The sequence below is a fragment of the Neoarius graeffei genome, chromosome 2 (genome assembly GCF_027579695.1).
Source record: "Neoarius graeffei isolate fNeoGra1 chromosome 2, fNeoGra1.pri, whole genome shotgun sequence".
NCBI lineage: Eukaryota > Metazoa > Chordata > Actinopteri > Siluriformes > Ariidae > Neoarius > Neoarius graeffei.
The window spans coordinates 9,258,416-9,276,194 of NC_083570.1; the positions used below are offsets into that span (position 1 = coordinate 9,258,416).

General features: G+C 41.9%; 1 protein-coding gene across 1 annotated transcript; it reads right to left on the reverse strand.

The window, feature by feature from the left end:
• Nucleotides 1–1,688: 1,688 nt before the first annotated feature.
• Nucleotides 1,689–3,718, reverse strand: LOC132880181 (tripartite motif-containing protein 16-like). The gene is made up of 4 exons (XM_060913774.1): nt 3,489–3,718; nt 3,185–3,356; nt 2,927–2,986; nt 1,689–2,245 (listed from the first exon to the last, which is right to left on the reverse strand). Exons 1-4 carry the CDS (start codon nt 3,660–3,662, stop codon nt 1,713–1,715), a joined length of 939 nt encoding a protein of 312 aa, XP_060769757.1. The 5' UTR covers nt 3,663–3,718; the 3' UTR covers nt 1,689–1,712.
• Nucleotides 3,719–17,779: the final 14,061 nt, after the last annotated feature.

The following is a 17,779-nucleotide window of genomic DNA, read 5'->3' on the forward strand; positions in this document are numbered from 1 at the left end:
CTATTTTGTACAGCCAAGCCCACCTCCACTTGTTTTTACACCTTTATCGATGGCAGACACATCAGTGCCTTCTTTCATGCAAAGCGCATCCATGCTGCTGAAACCGAAAGCAGAATGACATGCTCCTCTATGCTCGACGTCAATATAGAAAAAAGTTTGGATCTTCGCTTAAATTAAAATTGGGGTTTGACCTTACTGTGTTGAATACGACTTCAAAAACAATTCAAGATTTTATTAAGAGAAATATTGTGGCCAACACGAGTGTTAATTACCTAAAAGATGGCGTGAAGTTGGCTGCTATCTACTTTGCGTTCGTTCTCATTTTCCTCCATCATTTCATAGGCCAGAAACAGATGTTTTGACGTAATTTAACTTAGTAGGCTATGATTATTATTTAACCGTAGTCTTCTAGATATTTTGACTGTTTGGGGCATTGAACGCTGGTGTATGATTTTCAGGGAATAAAGTTTAGCGCATGTCGGAACATCATTGCGCTCGCAGCCTCCAACTCCTCAAACGTCCTTTAAAATTGTGATATAACGTAGGCTATAAGGCATGGTTCTAACATACCTTACACATTGGCCTAATGAAAATAATAATTGTTGGGGCATCTGCTGATTTGTTAGCTATAAATTTAGGTCTGGGTGGCACGGTGGTGTAGTGGTTAGCGCTGTCGCCTCACAGCAAGAAGGTCCTGGGTTCGAGCCCCGGGGCCGGCGAGGGCCTTTCTGTGCGGAGTTTGCATGTTCTCCCCGTGTCCGTGTGGGTTTCCTCCGGGTGCTCCGGTTTCCCCCACAGTCCAAAGACATGCAGGTTAGGTTAACTGGTGACTCTAAATTGACCGTAGGTGTGAATGTGAGTGTGAATGGTTGTCTGTGTCTATGTGTCAGCCCTGTGATGACCTGGCGACTTGTCCATGGTGTACCCCGCCTTTCGCCCGTAGTCAGCTGGGATAGGCTCCAGCTTGCCTGCGACCCTGTAGAACAGGATAAAGCGGCTACAGATAATGAGATGAAATTTAGGTGTAATTACTTCTGACAGTCTGCAAGCATTGCACCGTCGGGTCTTCAAGTCTGGCTGAAGCAGAGGAGCGGGCTTTCCGGGGTTTATTTTTTCGTGTTTTTTTTTAACATGCTCTATTTCTATATATGTCCAGGTTTGAACTAAGTCATTTTGGCAAGATTTAATTTAATACAAAACAGAAATGGTCAGACACAAGCACGCCAAGCACATGGGAATGTATTTTGCCAATTTTGACAGCGCATGTTTTTTTAATGCCGCACTGTAGACAGCGAACGTTTAAACATGATCAAACATAGGAAATGAACGACACAAAGCATGGCTCAAAAACAAAAAAGTTAAATAAACCCTACTGATAGTTGATGGTGTTGCAACACATCAGTGTTATAACCCAATCTCTACCCAACCACCCGTCATTTTAATTCTCCTCGGATCAGCGCCGACCGCACATTTGGCCTTATTTTTATCCAAATAATTTGATAAAAATCCCAAACTCACAGATAAACCTGGATTTATAAGGTTCTATCTGCGGGCCAATCATCATCCAGGCTGAATATGGGATGAACACGACATCGGCATATTTTATAATCTAAATATTAAAATGAGTGTTTTTGTGCAGCTGGATTGTGTTCTAGTGAAACAGACGACTGAGCAACAACGTGCAGGAATTTTACAGAAAACACTACACACTTTTATTCTGGATCACACAATCTCACTGTAGAACCAGGAGACCAGAGCCAGAACCCAGCGTATAGAGTCTGAGTGAATGTGGTGTGGACTCTGTGGAGGAGCTTCATCGTGTCAGAGACGCTGTAGAAGGACAGAGTTCCTGCACTGTGATCCACATACACTCCTATTCTGGAGGGAGATGGAACTCTCAGATCAGTCTCAATGCTGTTGTGATAGAAAGAGAGAGAAGAAGAAGAACACCGCAGAATCCAGGACTGATTGTTGAATCCAAACCCACACTCATTACCCCGTCCTTTCCTGCTGATGTCTTTATATGAGACTGATATGTACACAACATCATCACCGCTCCACTCCACCTCCCAGTAACAGCGTCCACACACACTCTCCTTACACAACACCTGACACCAGGAATCAAATCTCTCTGGATGATCAGAGTAACGCTGCGCTCTCTCACTGCCTCTCACCGCTCTGTTCTTCTCAGACAGAATGAGGAGACGATGTGCCGTGTTGGGATCCAGAGTCAGATAACAGAAATCTAAAATAAAAGAGAAAAACAAACTGAACAATGTGAACATGAATATCCGCGCTGGGGGCGTGGTCACGAAAACAGCAGTTCGGTTGCAGTGAAAACTTTTCTCTGTAGAACCCTGTCACTCCCCCCCCTCCCCCCACTCTGGGCTCAAGAACACAACAAAAGGGCAATAATATAACAACAACCAATCAGAATTCAGATACAACAACCAATCAGAATCCAGATACAACAGCCAATCAGAATCCAGATACAACAGCCAATCAGAATCCAGATACGACAACCAATCAGAATTCAGACACAACAACCAATCAGAATTCAGATACATTCTGTTGCCAAGTAAAATTGTAACCTGTCAAAGTTCTCGAGCCCTCGTGCTGTTTTACCGTTAGATCAATCACATATCAGCTTAAACTAGCATTCTAAACCTAGTTAAAGATCCCACAGAAGAGAGCGACTCCCCCTGCCAGCCTCATGGAACTGAATAAGTTGACTTAATTAAAAAGTTTACTGTTCTATGAAAGGGTGTGTTTGCATGATCATTATTATTTTACTAGTGGCATAAAATTGTCTTGAAAAGACGTCAACAATAATATCGTTTATCACAATAATTTCTGAGACAATATATCGTCCAACAAAATTTGTTATCGTGACAGGCCCAGAAGTGTGTGTGTGTGTGAGATGTACATTTCAGAAACTCTTCTCTGCTCTGTGGTTCTGGTCCTGAAATGATCTGAACTGCTGCAGCTGTGGAGAGAAAAATAGAAACATGAGTTTGTGTAAAAGATGGAAAGAGTTTAAAGTGATCCAGTCAGTTTATTCATTTTAAACCAGTGTTTTAGTTCAAAGTGTCGGGTGAATAAAGTGTCTGCAGAAAAGAAAGCAGGAGCATCGCTAAGAAATAACACATCACTGTGTTTCTCCAGCAGGAACAGCTCCTCTTACCATGTGGAGGGATTTTGTTGAATTCCTCCTCACAGAATTCCTCGAGTCTCTTTTTCAGATCTGAGACAGAATTCCTCACTCCATCAAATGAGAGATGCTGATGGACAGTGACGCTGGATGTGTGAAATAATGGTCTGTGAAATGGAGGAGAGCGACATCCAGAAGCTAAAACCTACAGAAAGCAAATGAAATGTAAAACCCACTTGTGATGTCAGACAGGGACATTTATTGTTCCCTTAATGAGAGGTGTTTTAGAGAGTGTGTGAGGAACAGCTGGCTCTGTAGATCAGACAGTGTGTGTTACCTGGAGGAAATGGATGTGATCGTGTGTGTGTGAAAGCTGCTCCAGCTCAGTGACTCTCCTCTGAAGATCAGCAATCTCCTGCTCCAGTTGCTCCAGGAGTCGTTCAGCTCGACTCAGTTCAGCCTTCTCCTGATCTCTGATCAGCTCCGTCACCTCCCAGCGCTTTTTCTCCATGGAGCTGATCAGCTCAGTAAAGATCCTCTCACTGTCCTCCACTGCTGTCTGTGCACTGAGCTGTTAGGACGGACACAAACACACACACACACACACACACACACACACACAAGATTTAAAGCTCATCTATCATTCCCTCTCTTACTGGGACTGTAAATGACTCGTTGTCCATGTTGTGTGTGATTCTAGGAGCAGCTCTGTCTCTACTCACTGCTCACCTTTATAGTGTTCACAGCCTGTTTCAGCTCCTGCACCTTCTTCTGCTTCTCCTGGATTCTCTGCTGGGATTTCATCTGCTCCTCCTTTAACTCACTCTGAGGACAAATAAAATACATTCAGCTTTTTATACAGTACGAGCGAACTGGTTCCATATTAATGTCAGTTCAAAGTACATTCATGTTTGGCTCTGAAGGTTATGTACTCTGTGTGTGTGTGTGTGTGTGTGTGAGAGAGAGAGAGAGAGAAATGTTCACTAACTGATCTGGGCTGGGTTTCCCGAAAGCCTCTTAAGGCCAAGAGAGTTTTAAATGACCTCTTAAGATCCATCATCAAGCTAACGTGGTTTTCCCGAACAACATCGTAGCACAAGTCGTCCTTTAGTTTGCTCGGAATTTACGAGAGACCCGGAGCACTCGTTCAAAACAAAGAGCGACTCGCTCGCTGCCGAATCCACAGAATGCGCATGCGGCTCTGAGGGACTCTCACAGTCAGCGGGGGAAACTGGGGTTGAATCTGCTGGTGGTGTTCAATTAGTTTTCTTCTACATTGCAAATACATCGAGTTAATTATCAGAGGTGGACAGTAACGAAGTACATTTACTTGAGTTCTGTACTGAAGTACACTTTTTGAGTATCTGTAATTTACTTGAGTATTTTTTTTTTGGAAACTTATGACTTTAACTTCACTACATTTGAAAGACAAATATCGTCCTTTTTACTCCACTACATTTCTATCAAGGTCCTCATTACTCATTACTATGAAGCAGCTTTGAAAATGGATGTTTTTTTCTTTTCTAAAACGTGATTGTTTTTTCCGCAGGTGACACTGAGACAGTCTATCAGTAATCACTAGGGTCACGTCACGTCCATAGACTGGATAAAATCAAGATCAATGATTTCTCCGCAGCATTATTTAACACGATCAGTTGATGGCAGAATGGAAGGAGGCGGTTCTTCTGGGGAATGCACACACCCACGGTTCTATAGCTAGAACCCATGATTCAGTTTTCTGAAAGGAATAAAGAGTCATTTTGCTTTAAATGTTTGCTTTGTTTGCCTAAAACGGAGCACATCACAGCCTACAAAAACTCGCCATCCCACCTGTGGAAGCATATTGAGGGATATAAACGTTTTATTAGCTTGCAGTGAAGTTGTCTGTGCATTTAGAGTTAGCGATAGTGTTGAAATAACTATGCAGTCTGATTAGTCAAATGATTTTCTGTGGATCTGCCTGCCAAGTTGCCATAGTCTTGTCCATGGCTAATGTTTACACACAGCTAGTTAACTTGGACACTGTTAGTTATGTCCAGTACGATTGCCTTTAGCAGCTACTAATGCCTATATCAGGGACGCGAACTGCAAAGACGCACTTTGTCCTGTTGCTCTTTAGACTCCTTCTTACGAGTGAATTCCGGAAAACCACACACAGAGACAACGTTCATTCTTTAAGAGAGTCTCTCAACTCTCTCTTTAGGTCTAAAGGGCAACGTTATCAGGAAACCCACCCCTAACCAGATTACGACCATCACTGAAGATAAATTTAACACTCTGTTCACCAGAACACAGACAATTTTAATCAGCTTTTACAGAATCCTTCTGATTGAGACACACATTGAAATTAAAGTTCAAATCATATCACTGACTAAAGCACCTGTTTCTAGATGGGAAACTATAATTAAGATGATTTAATTCTGGAAAGATTTCTAGTTCTCACCTGTTTTTCAGCTCTTTCTGTTGCAATTGAAACAGCGTCATGGTTTTTATGTTTCTCCAACATGCACAAATAACAGATGCAGGTTTGATCAGTACGACAGTAGATTTCAATCAGCTTGTTATGTTCAGAGCAGATCTTCTCTTGGAGTTTTGCTGAGGCTTCAATTAATGTGTGTTTTTTCAAAGCAGGACGTTCAAGATGAGGTTTCAGATGAATTTCACAAAATGAAGTCAAACAAATCAGACAGGACTTGACGGCTTTGTGTTTTCTCCCGGTGCAGAAATCACACTCCACATCTCCAGGTCCAGCGTAACAGTGAGCAGGAGAAGCAGCTTGGACTTCAGTCTTCTTCAGTTTCTCCACCACTTCATCCAGCATGTTGTTTCTGCGTAGAACAGACCTTGTCGTGAAAGTGTCTCTGCACTGAGGACAGCTGTAGACCCCCTTCTGATCCTCCTGATCCCAGCAGCCATTAATACACACCTTACAGAAACTGTGACCACAGAGGATAGTCACCGGATCCTTCAGGAGATCCAGACACACTGGACACATGAACTGGTCCTGAGCTACTGAAATACTGGCCTCAGCCATTTTCCTGAAATCGCAACGAGAGAGAGAGAGAGAGATATCAGTTTTGTTTTCTCTGAAATGACAAGTTACTTCCTGGTTCTGTGTGTGAAAGAGAGAGAGAGAGAGAGAGGAGGAGCACAAACACAGAGATATCATGAGCACTCCTCTATTAACCATTTCATCTCCCTTCAGTGCAGAAATTTAACCCATGTAGCCGCACTGATTAGGATTAATTTCATGAAATACTCACAGAATGGATCTTAATTTTCTGGACTTTTCCACCTACTGACACCTCAAGCACAACTTTCAGCCTTGTTGATAAATTACAATTGTTTCACTTGAGCAGCTTTTTCCTCGTGACATCTTTAAACTGATCTTCATCCCTAAAGAATGTTGGAGCCATTTTAAAAGTGAGGAGGACGCAGCTGTCAGGAAGGAAAACCATATTTTATTGATTTTGCATTGTTTATTGCGAAATCACAAAAGTGGACCTTTTTTTCAACATAATCTCCATTTCACTCAGTATGAGCGCTCCAGGCTTAACAAGAGCCTGAACTCTTCATGACCTGCTGTTTGTGGAAACTAATCCACTTTGTGTTGGGTCACATCCCACCACCTCATCACAGATTAGTTTCCTGGAGCAGCATGCCTCATCCTGTTTTATTCCTTACATCATGATTTATCAAGAACATTATTCCTGGTCGATGAAGAATTCTTTCTCATGAACAGATTGTTGAGATGGAAATGAAGTTGTTAGGTGAATATGTTTGAGATCAGAGATCCTGAGTCGCCTCAATCAGTCATTAGACGTGTCTTTGAGAAGTAGGAGAACACTGGAGAACCAGGAGGAAACCCACACTGACACGGGTCATTTTACCTTTGGGTCATTTTAACATTGTTAACAGACTGAAATGAATCTCCTGAAAGGCAGAAGAAAGAAATCTGCTAGTAGTGTTAACACAAGACTTGATCTAATCCCAGTCAGTGCAGGGCTCAAACCCCATCCACCAGAAATATCATTAAAATCAAAGGGAAAGGCAGAGATGAGGCGAGATCATCAACAGGAGATCTACCCAGAATAAACATGGCTCACAACTGAGGAGATTTACTAACACACTGGAAGGGTTCACAGTTACTTCTTCTTTCTTGTGTTGAAAGGCAGTCAGCATCCTTATTGTTGCATTGCTGCCACCTTCTGGATCAATTCCTTGCACCATTATACAGTGTCTTGCAAAAGTATTCATCCCCCTTGGTGTTTGTCCTGTTTTGTCGCATTACAAGCTGGAATTAAAATGGATGTTTTGCAGGGTTAGCACCATTTGATTTACAAACCATGCCGACCACTTAAAAGGTGAAAATTGTTGTTTTATTGTGACACAAACAATATTTAAGATAAAAAAGACAGAAATCTGGAGTGTGCATAAGAATTCACCCCCAAAGTCAATACTTTGTAGAGACACCTTTTGCTGCAATTACAGCTGCAAGTCTCTTGGGGTATGTCTCTATTAGCTTAGCACATCTAGCTCCTGGGATTTTTGCCCATTCCTCAAGGCAAAACTGCTCCAACTCTTTCAAGTTAGATGGGTTGCATTGGTGTACAGCAATCTTCAAGTTATGCCACAGATTCTCAATTGGATTGAGGTCTAGGCTTTGATGAGGCCATTCCAAGATATTTAAATGTTTCCCTTTAAACCACTCCAGTGTAGCTTTAGCAGTATCTTTAGGATCGTTGTCCTGCTGGAATGTGAACTTTTGTCTCAGTCTCAAACCTCTGGCTGACTCAAACAGGTTTTCCTCCAGAATTGCCCTGTATTTAGTGCCATCCATCTTTCCTTCAGTCCTGACCAGCTTTCCTGTCCCTGCAGACGAAAAAGATCCCCACAGAATGATGCTGCCACCACCATGCTTCACTGTAAGAATGGTGTTCTCAGGGTGATGGGTTTGCGCCACACAGGGTGATGGGTTTGTGTTTCCCATGATGGCCAAAAAGATCAATTTTGGTCTCATCTGACCAGAGAATCTTCTTCCATGTGTTTGGGGAGTCTGCCACATGCTGTTGGGCAAACTCCAAACATGTTTTTTATGATTATTTTTTTTTTCTGTAAGTAATGGCTTTTTTTTCCTGGCCACTCTTCCATAAAGCCCCGCCCACTCTGTGAAGTGTACGACTTAAAGTGGTCCTATGGACAGATACTCCCATCTCTGCTGTGGATCTTTGCAGCTCCTTCAGTGTTATCGTTGGTGTCTTTGTTGCATCTCTGATTAATGCCCTCCTTCCCCGGTCTGTGAGTTTTGTTGGGCGGGGCCTTCTCTTCTCAGGTTTGTAGTGGTGCCATATTCTTTCCATTTTGCTATAATGAATTTAATGGCACGCCATGGGATATTCAAAATTTGGGATATTTTTTATAACCCAACCCTGATCTATACTTCTCCATAACTTTGTCTCTGACCTGTTTGGAGGCTCCTTGGTTTTCATGTTGTTTGTTTTGTCATGTTACAGAGTCAGGGTCCTTCCAGAATAGGTTGATTTATATAGACACCATGTGACAGATCATGTGACACTGTGATTGCACACAGGTGGCTCTTAATCAACTAATTATGTGACTTATGAAGTGAATTGGTTGGACCAGCTCTTATTTAGGGGTTTCATATGAAAGGGGTGAATACATATGCACACTCCAGATTTCTGGGTTTTTTTCATCTTAATTATTGTATGTGTTACAATAATACAACAATTTTCACCTTTAAAGTGGTCGGCATGTTGTGTAAATCAAATGGTGCTAACCCTCCAAACATCCATTTTAATTCCAGCTTGTAAGGCGACAAAACAGGACAAACACCAAGGGGGATGAATACTTTTGCAAGACACTGTCCAGCAGCTTGCGGACATCCTGACCTCAGTATTAAAAGCTTCTGTCTGAAAATGAGTTCAGCACAGAAACTTCATCGCTGGGGGAAACTTTATTCTCCTGTGCTCTTATCTTTTATTCTGCAAAGCTTTGATTGTAATATTTGAATAAAAATCCCAAACTCACAGATAAACCTGGATTTATAAGGTTCTAAAAAAAAGTAAATTTTATTCAATGAAACACAACATGCATTTAATACAATTCAATACAACCTCTCTCTCTGTCTCTATCTATCTCTCTTTTCTCTCCAAGTCTTCATAATGGATCACCACCAGAACATTAGTGCATCGATGTTAACTGGACTTCCTGCATGTTTGCACCACCTTGATAACTGAAGCTTGATTGTGCATTTTCTGAATCATTTAATGAAACAATGTCAGCTGTATGTAATTCGGCTAAAAAGGAGCAACAAACAAACAAACAGTGACGAGCCATTTGGGAGCTGAACAAGTCGATTCTGACTGTAAATAGATGTTCAGTCCATATTATGTAGAACATTTTGGAATCATTGTTCAATTCACTGCTTATTCATGCAGTGTGACATCCTCACGATACACAAGATCTGTTTTTTGTCTTGTTAACTTCAAGAGAGAGAAAAAAGGAGGCTGGTGAGGGAACAACTCACTTATAGCTGCTATAGAGAGCGTGCACGTGACGTCACGAGGTCACGTGATATTTGTTTATCCGCCATTTTGGACGGCAAGGTCGCGCATAGAACTTAGACGAACCCGTTCTAATTATCAAGTGTGTGGGAGTAGATCTTTCGAGAATGGTTATATCTTGTTCAGCATTTGGTTGTACCAATAGACAGTATTGATGACATCATGTGACCTGAATCTGACGTATTGTCAGATCTTACGAGTGGAACGAGTGGGAGCTGAGAGGGAAAGCCATCAAACTGGTAAGCAGCTCCACCTGAAATACACTGGCATGATTAGATTACGCTCAAGCTGTCCGAAAAGCCCTGAAATAAGTTTAACACGTTATTTTGTTGAATGCACGCCAAGGCGAACCTGCGCCATAAGGTAACCCACTCGACGCAGACTGACCTGAGCCACATGAGGAGACACAACACCACGCAGACGTTCCTTCCAAAAGAAGCCGCCTGCCAGACGAAGAGAGACGGACAGAGTAACGTACCAAGACCTCAAGTCTACCTGGCTGGGCTGAGAGGAGGACCAACCACTCCCATGACCAAACTCGATTTAACTCCAGATGTGCATGAATAGTTAATTTGTTTGTTTGTTAGTTAGACCTAGTCTTGAATCTTTGTATTGAATTGTTGCATTCTGGTTTCTGATTTGTCAGAAAATACTGATTAATTTTCTCTGAAAGTTTTGCAGGCGTATATTAATGCACTCGTTCGAATTTATGGTTTTCATAGTACCAGCTCGTTCACAGGGATTTCTACGATGGACGCTAGACGTAAACTGATTTTAAAAATCATTTATACGGTGATGTTTTCGTAACTGAAGGGAGATGTTCATTTAGCATTTCTGGAAGGAGTCTCCAGTGTAACAGTCAGAGGTGAAGTTTTGTGACACCTTCAGGACAGAGGAGTTTACGCTTCACAGTTTCTTGGTTACAACATGATTTTTTTTTGTCTTATTAACTTTAAGAGAAGGATAATAGGCAGGCTGGTGAGGGAACGACTGTTAATGTAACTATAAATGGATAAAAAAACACTATGATGTGAAATTTGTAATTGTTGGCAAATTGCTGTGGTAAAAGAGGAATTGTGGGAGATGATACTTTGGTACCGAATGTCAGTCAAAGCAGCGCGCACACAATTATGAAAATGATCTTATTGGCTCTAATAATATTAAATATTATTATACATGGCGGCACGGTGGTGTAGTGGTTAGCGCTGTCGCCTCACAGCAAGAAGGTCCTGGGTTCGAGCCCCGGGGCCGGCGAGGGCCTTTCTGTGTGGAGTTTGCATGTTCTCCCCGTGTCCGCGTGGGTTTCCTCCGGGTGCTCCGGTTTCCCCCACAGTCCAAAGACATGCAGGTTAGGTTAACTGGTGACTCTAAATTGACCGTAGGTGTGAGTGTGAATGGTTGTCTATGTGTCAGCCCTGTGATGACCTGGCGACTTGTCCAGGGTGTACCCCGCCTTTCGCCCGTAGTCAGCTGGGATAGGCTCCAGCTTGCCTGCGACCCTGTAGAACAGGATAAAGCGGCTAGAGGAGATGAGATGAGATTATTATACATACAGGAGACTTTTTTGATGGAATAAAAACATGTTCTATTCCCTTCCAGTGGGTTTCATTCATTCGGTTTGGTAGCATGCAATATTGTTAGCGTATTGCTTATCCTACGTGTATTACGTCACTCTACCCAATGGAGAATGAGCATTGAATATGGTTTACGATATTGCATGGTTGTCAAGGCAACATGACGTCACACGTCAGAGATGTAAAACTTCCGCGTGAGCGAGCGAGCAACTGTGACAATTTATGAACAAACATAGCTTCTACGATTGCTTCGTTAAATACAGAAGATTTTGAAATAATTTTGAAAGAGAAAGACGCGTTGAACACCCGGAAGGAATGTATAATAATCATAATAATAATAATAATAATAATAATAATAATAATAATATTGACTGGCTTTTTTTGTGGTCTATCAGATATATTCCATTCAGCTACTCATCTTTGACTCATTCATTATCATGCTAGCTGAATGGAATATATCTAATATACCACTCAACACCAGACAATATTATTTAATTATCCTGAGGAATAACACAGCAGACTGTGAGGTTACACAAAAATAATCCATGGCAGCATGGATTTACCACTTTACCATCTTTGATTTATTAAAAAGTAGCAGGTGTATAAAATGAGATTGAAGCTTCTGCACACACACACACACACTGTCACACAGCCACACCCCTTTGACAGTATGCACTCCTACTCTTTTTAAAGCTCCACCCACTCTGGCTCTGTGATATCGTATCTCACAGTGCAGCAGGACGCTCATTTCAAGGCACACAATTCCGATCTCTACTGTATGTGTCGCTCTCTGGAAAAATGGCTGAGGCCAGTATTTCAGTAGCTCAGGACCAGTTCATGTGTCCAGTGTGTCTGGATCTCCTGAAGGATCCGGTGACTATCTCCTGTGGTCACAGTTTCTGTAAGGCGTGTATTAATGGCTGCTGGGATCAGGAGGATCAGAAGGGTGTCTACAGCTGTCCTCAGTGCAGAGACACTTTCACTACAAGGCCTGTTCTACGCAGAAACAACATGCTGGATGAAGTGGTGGAGAAACTGAAGAAGAAGACTGAAGACTCATCCTGTTTTTGTGAACACAACACCGAGTCAGGTGCATCAGACAAAGAACAGGTGAGAAGGAGAAATGGTTTCAGACTGAATCCTTCGACATTTTGTTTCTAATCCTGCTTTACTCAGGTCATATGGTGTAAAAATTTCATGACTTCTATTGATTATAAATAATAAATATGTTCCATGTATCCTGTAGATGTGAACAGTTTTACAAGCACATACTGAGTACCTTTGACCTCACTCAGAGAGAGCCAGGATATGGATGATCTTTAACTTGAATTGCAGTTAATAATCTCCCACCTTTGACCTGTCTTTGAGTGAACACTTTACAGTTAGTAAAGTTAGTAATTAACTTAGGATGTAATATCATTTCATTCATTCTTGTCAGAGTGAGTTAAAGTTGAAGGAGGAGCAGATGAAATCCCAGCAGAGAATCCAGGAGAAGCAGAAGAAGGTGCAGGAGCTGAAACAGGCTGTGAACACTATAAAGGTGAGCAGTGAGCAGAGACAGAGCTGCTCCTAGAAACACACACAACATGGACAATGAGTCATTTACAGTCCCAGTAAGAGAGGGAATGATAAATTAGCTTTAAATCTCGTGTGTGTGTGCCCTAACAGTTCAGTGCACAGACAGCAGTGGAGGACAGTGAGAGGATCTTTACTGAGCTGATCAGCTCCATGGAGAAAAAGCGCTGGGAGGTGACGGAGCTGATCAGAGATCAGGAGAAGGCTGAACTGAGTCGAGCTGAACGACTCCTGGAGCAACTGGAGCAGGAGATTGCTGATCTTCAGAGGAGAGTCACTGAGCTGGAGCAGCTTTCACACACACACGATCACATCCATTTCCTCCAGGTAACACTCATTGTCTGATATCACTTGCACTGTGGTCTGAGAATATTCGTCCATCTCGTACACCGCTCCGTTTCCAGTCTCTCAGTGTCTCTTCTGGACGTGGTGACTCATCCATCATTACTGTCCATCAACATGTTTCATTTGATGGAGTGAGGAATTATCTCTCAGAGATGAAAAAGCAATTCAACAAAATCCCTTCATATGGTGAGAGGAAGTAAAATGTTATAAATCCACGCATATACATAAAAAAAGATTTATTGTACTTATCTGAACTTAACATTGTCGCAGCTACCATCTGAAAGATATTGTACTTATACAGTTCATCAGTCATATTAAGATCATTTATTTTGCCAATATTCATAAATTCAAACATTGTGTCTCCTAAAATCACACTCTGATCATTGTATATTATTCCACCTCCATTTTCTCTCCGTCACAGCAATTTGGATGAATTTACCTTCAGAGCTGAAGACTCGAGAAGATTTTCTACAATGTATGTATGCATCTCTCTCTCTCTCTCTCTCACACACACACACACACACACACACACACACACACACACACACACAGTGCTGCCAGATCATTAAGAACATATGTTGTTTTTGGAGACGTTTCCTTCCACAATAAAGAGAAGTGAAGAATGGAGGTGTCATGTTGAGTGTCGCTGACAGCACAGCGCTGGTGAAGTTCGATATGTTTGATCCATGAATGTATATGAAGGTTAATAACATTCTAGTCATTTTCTTTCCTGAAGTTTATACAAGAATCAAGTCAAGTTTATTTGTATCGCACTTTTAACAACAGACATTGCCACAAAGCAGCTTTACAGAAAATTAAAGACTTTGACCATGAGCTAATCCATCCATCCATTATCTGTAGCCGCTTATCCTGTGCAGGGTCGTGGGCAAGCTGGGGCCTGGCTGGGTGAAAGGTTGGGTACACCCTGGACAATTCGCCAGATTATTGCAGGGCTAACACATAGAGACAAACAACCATTCACACTCACACCTATGGTCAATTTAGAGCTACCAATTAGCCTAACCTGCATGGAGCGCCAAGAGAACATGCAAGCTCCACACATAAAGGCCCCCATCGGCCACTGGGCTTGAACCCAGAACCTTCTTACTGTGAGGCAAGAGTGCTGTACCACTGTGCCACCACATGAGCTAATTTTATCCCTAATTTATCCCCAATGAGCAAGCCTATAGCGACGTTTGCAAGGAAAAACTCCCTCAGGCGACACGAGGAAGAAACCTTTTGAGGAACCAGACTCAAAAGGGAACCCATCCTCATTTGGGTGATAACTGATAGCATGATTATAAATAACTCTCTCTTCCATAACTGTGTCCTACAGAGCCACAAATTATAACTGTGTAACCAGGAACTTCATTATAGTTTTAACACGAAGTCTGTTTTGTTGAAGTTATAAACTGTTCATTGATGGAAACTTGAGAGCAAAACTGTTCAAGACAACTGCAGTCCTAAAGTTAGCAAGTCAACTGTAGTTCTCAGACATAAATATATTACTGTAAGTGTCCAGAGCGTCTTCTAAGTGTGACTTTCGACTGTCCATATGGGACCATCCTCCACAGGAGTGATGTGATGAGACTCCAGCCAGAAGTAGGGCATCAGGATGGATCAGGCAGGTCCGGGGAGCAGAAGAGGTCAGCATCACTGGTTTCTCAGGATTGACATGTAACTCAACAGAGACAGACAGAAGGAAGATATGAGAGAGAGAGAGAGAACAAAGGTTGTGAGGTATGCCCAGTGTCACCTTATGAATAAGAACAGTATATATTTTGCGCTGAGTGCAAGCAGGGACTCTGGCAACACTAACTACGACAGCATATTTAAAAGGGAGAGCCAGAAGGTAACACAGGCATGAGGGAGCCCCGGGACATAAATCAGCAGCCACTCCACCATCAACAAACCTGAGTGAGTGAGTGAGAGTGGGGGACTGACAACATCCATATATCCCAGTTTACCAAAACACTCTATGCCTGAGGACTCACCAGAGTTACTCCTTTACCGAATAAAAAACTATCTTGACTGAAAAGATATATTTTCAGCCTAGACTTAAACACTGAGACTGTGTCTGAGTCCTGAACACTACTTGGAAGGTTGTTCTATAACTGTGGGGCTTTGTAAAAAAAGGCTCTGCCCCCTGATGTTGCCTTCACTATATGAGGTACCAACAAATAACCTGCACCTTTTGATCTAAGTAGGCATGGCGAGTCATAAAGGACCAGAAGTTCGTTCAGGTACTGTGGCGCAAGACCATTCAGTGCTTTAAAGGTCAATAGTAGGATTGTATAATCAATACGAAATTTGATTGGGAGCCAGCGCAGTGTGGATAAGACAGGGGTGATGTGGTCATATCTTCTAGTTCTAGTAAGGACCGTTGTTGCTGAATTTTGAACTAACTGGAGCTTGTTTATGCACTTATTGGAACATCCAGACAGTAAGGCATTACAGTCATCCAACCTGGAGGTAAGAAAAGCATGAACTAGTTTTTCTGCATCTTAGTGACATTAAATTTCTTATCTTGGCAATATTTCTGAGATGAAAGAAAGCTATCTGGGTAATGTTATCATTATGAGTTTCAAATGAAAGACTGGAGTCGATGATCACACTGAGGTCTTTTACTGCTGCACATGAAGAAAAAAGCAGTGGACCTAAGACAGAACCTTGTGGAACACCAAACTTTACCTCAGCATGCATAGAAAAATCACCATATACATCAAGAAACTGATAGTGATCAGTTAAATAAGAGCTGAGTCAGGAGAGGGCCGTTCTCTTAACTCCCACAATATTTTCTAGTCTATCCAGGAAAATGGAATGATCAATAGTGTCAGAGTCTGCACTAAGGTCAAGCAACACAAGCAGCGAGACACTGTCCAGATCAGATGCCAACAACAGGTCATTTACTACTTTAACCAGTGCTGTCTCTGTGCTATGATGAGGTCTAAATCCTGACTGAGACATTTCATGGTTGTTATTCCAATGTAAATATGAGCATAACTGCTGTGCCACAGCTTTTTCTAGGATCTTGGAGATAAATGGGAGGTTTGATAATGGCCTTTCATTGGGCTGACAGGGGTCGAGGTCAGGTTTTTTAATCAGGGGTTTGATAACTGCAAGTTTAAAGGATTTGCATATGTAGCCAATTCTAAGGGAAGAATTGATTATTTCTAGAAGAGCTTAAATTGCTTCTGGTATTATCTGTTTGAAGAGACATGTAGGTAAGGGATTAGTACACAAGAAGAAGATTTTGATGTGGAAATTAATGAAATTAATTTGATTTCTCGAAGAGGAGTAAAACATTCTAATTGCTGAGCTTATAAAGTTATATTGTTAACGACTGGGTTATTTAAGTTGTCTGGGCTTAAATGAGTAGTTTGAATTTTTTTGTTGGATATTTTCAATTTTGTGATTGAAAAAAATTATGACGTTGTTGCTGCTGCATATTGCAGGTGCATGTGTGTCTGTAGTGGTCTTTTTCTTAGTTAATTTTGCTACAGGATTAAAAAGGAATCTAGGATTATTTTGTTATCTTTGATTAGGGTGGAGAGATACATTGATCTTGCAGCACTAGGAGCTTTTCTATACTTCAGGAAGCTCTCCTTCCATGCTAATTTGAATACGACCAATTCTACAAGGAATATCATCTAATTGTGTAATCTCCTGCTCTCTCTCTCTGTGATATAATGTGTAAGAAACTGAGGGTGTGAGAGAGTGTCAATATGAGGCACTAATGAATTACTGGTTTAATTATGACTCATTGTACCCCAGTGTTTAATACACGATAAACTTTATTGCACAACATCTCTTTTCTTTCAGATTTCTGTTATCTGACTCTGGATCCCAACACGGCACATGGTTCCCTCCGTCTGTGTGAGAAGGACAGAGCGGTGAGACGCAGTTATAAAGAGAAGCCGTTCCCTTATCACCCTGAGAGGTTTACCTCCATCGCTCAGGTGTTGTGTAAGGAGAGTGTGTGTGGACGCAGTTACTGGGAGGTGGAAAGGAGCAGTGAGGGATGTGTGTACATCTCAGTCTCATATAAAGGGACCAATAAAAAAGAGCAGCCCAGACGGACCATATTTGGGTACAACGATCAGTCGTGGAGTCTGGTGTGTTCTCGGACTCCTCTTCATTTCTATCACAACAACATTAAGACCGAGTTCGGAGTTCCGTCACCTTCCAGAATAGGAGTGTATGTGGATCACAGTGCAGGAACTCTGTCCTTCTACAGCGTCTCTGACAGGATGAAGCTCCTCCACAGAGTCCACACCACATTTACTCAGCCTCTATACGCTGGGTTTACTCTGTGGGCTCCTGAATCAGTTGTCAGGTTTTCTGATCCACAATAATGGATCATTAATGTATAGTATCCTGTACTGAGTGCTGCAGAGTTCTGGTCTGAAAGTGTTGATTAATTCCCTATAACAGCAGCTCTGACAGTAGTGCAGCTGCAAATCATTAGTGTTTCTATAGTAACAGCTCGTGTGTGTTTCTCACAAGCATTTCACCTAAAATACTCTCTTACTGCCACTCGACATGAACAT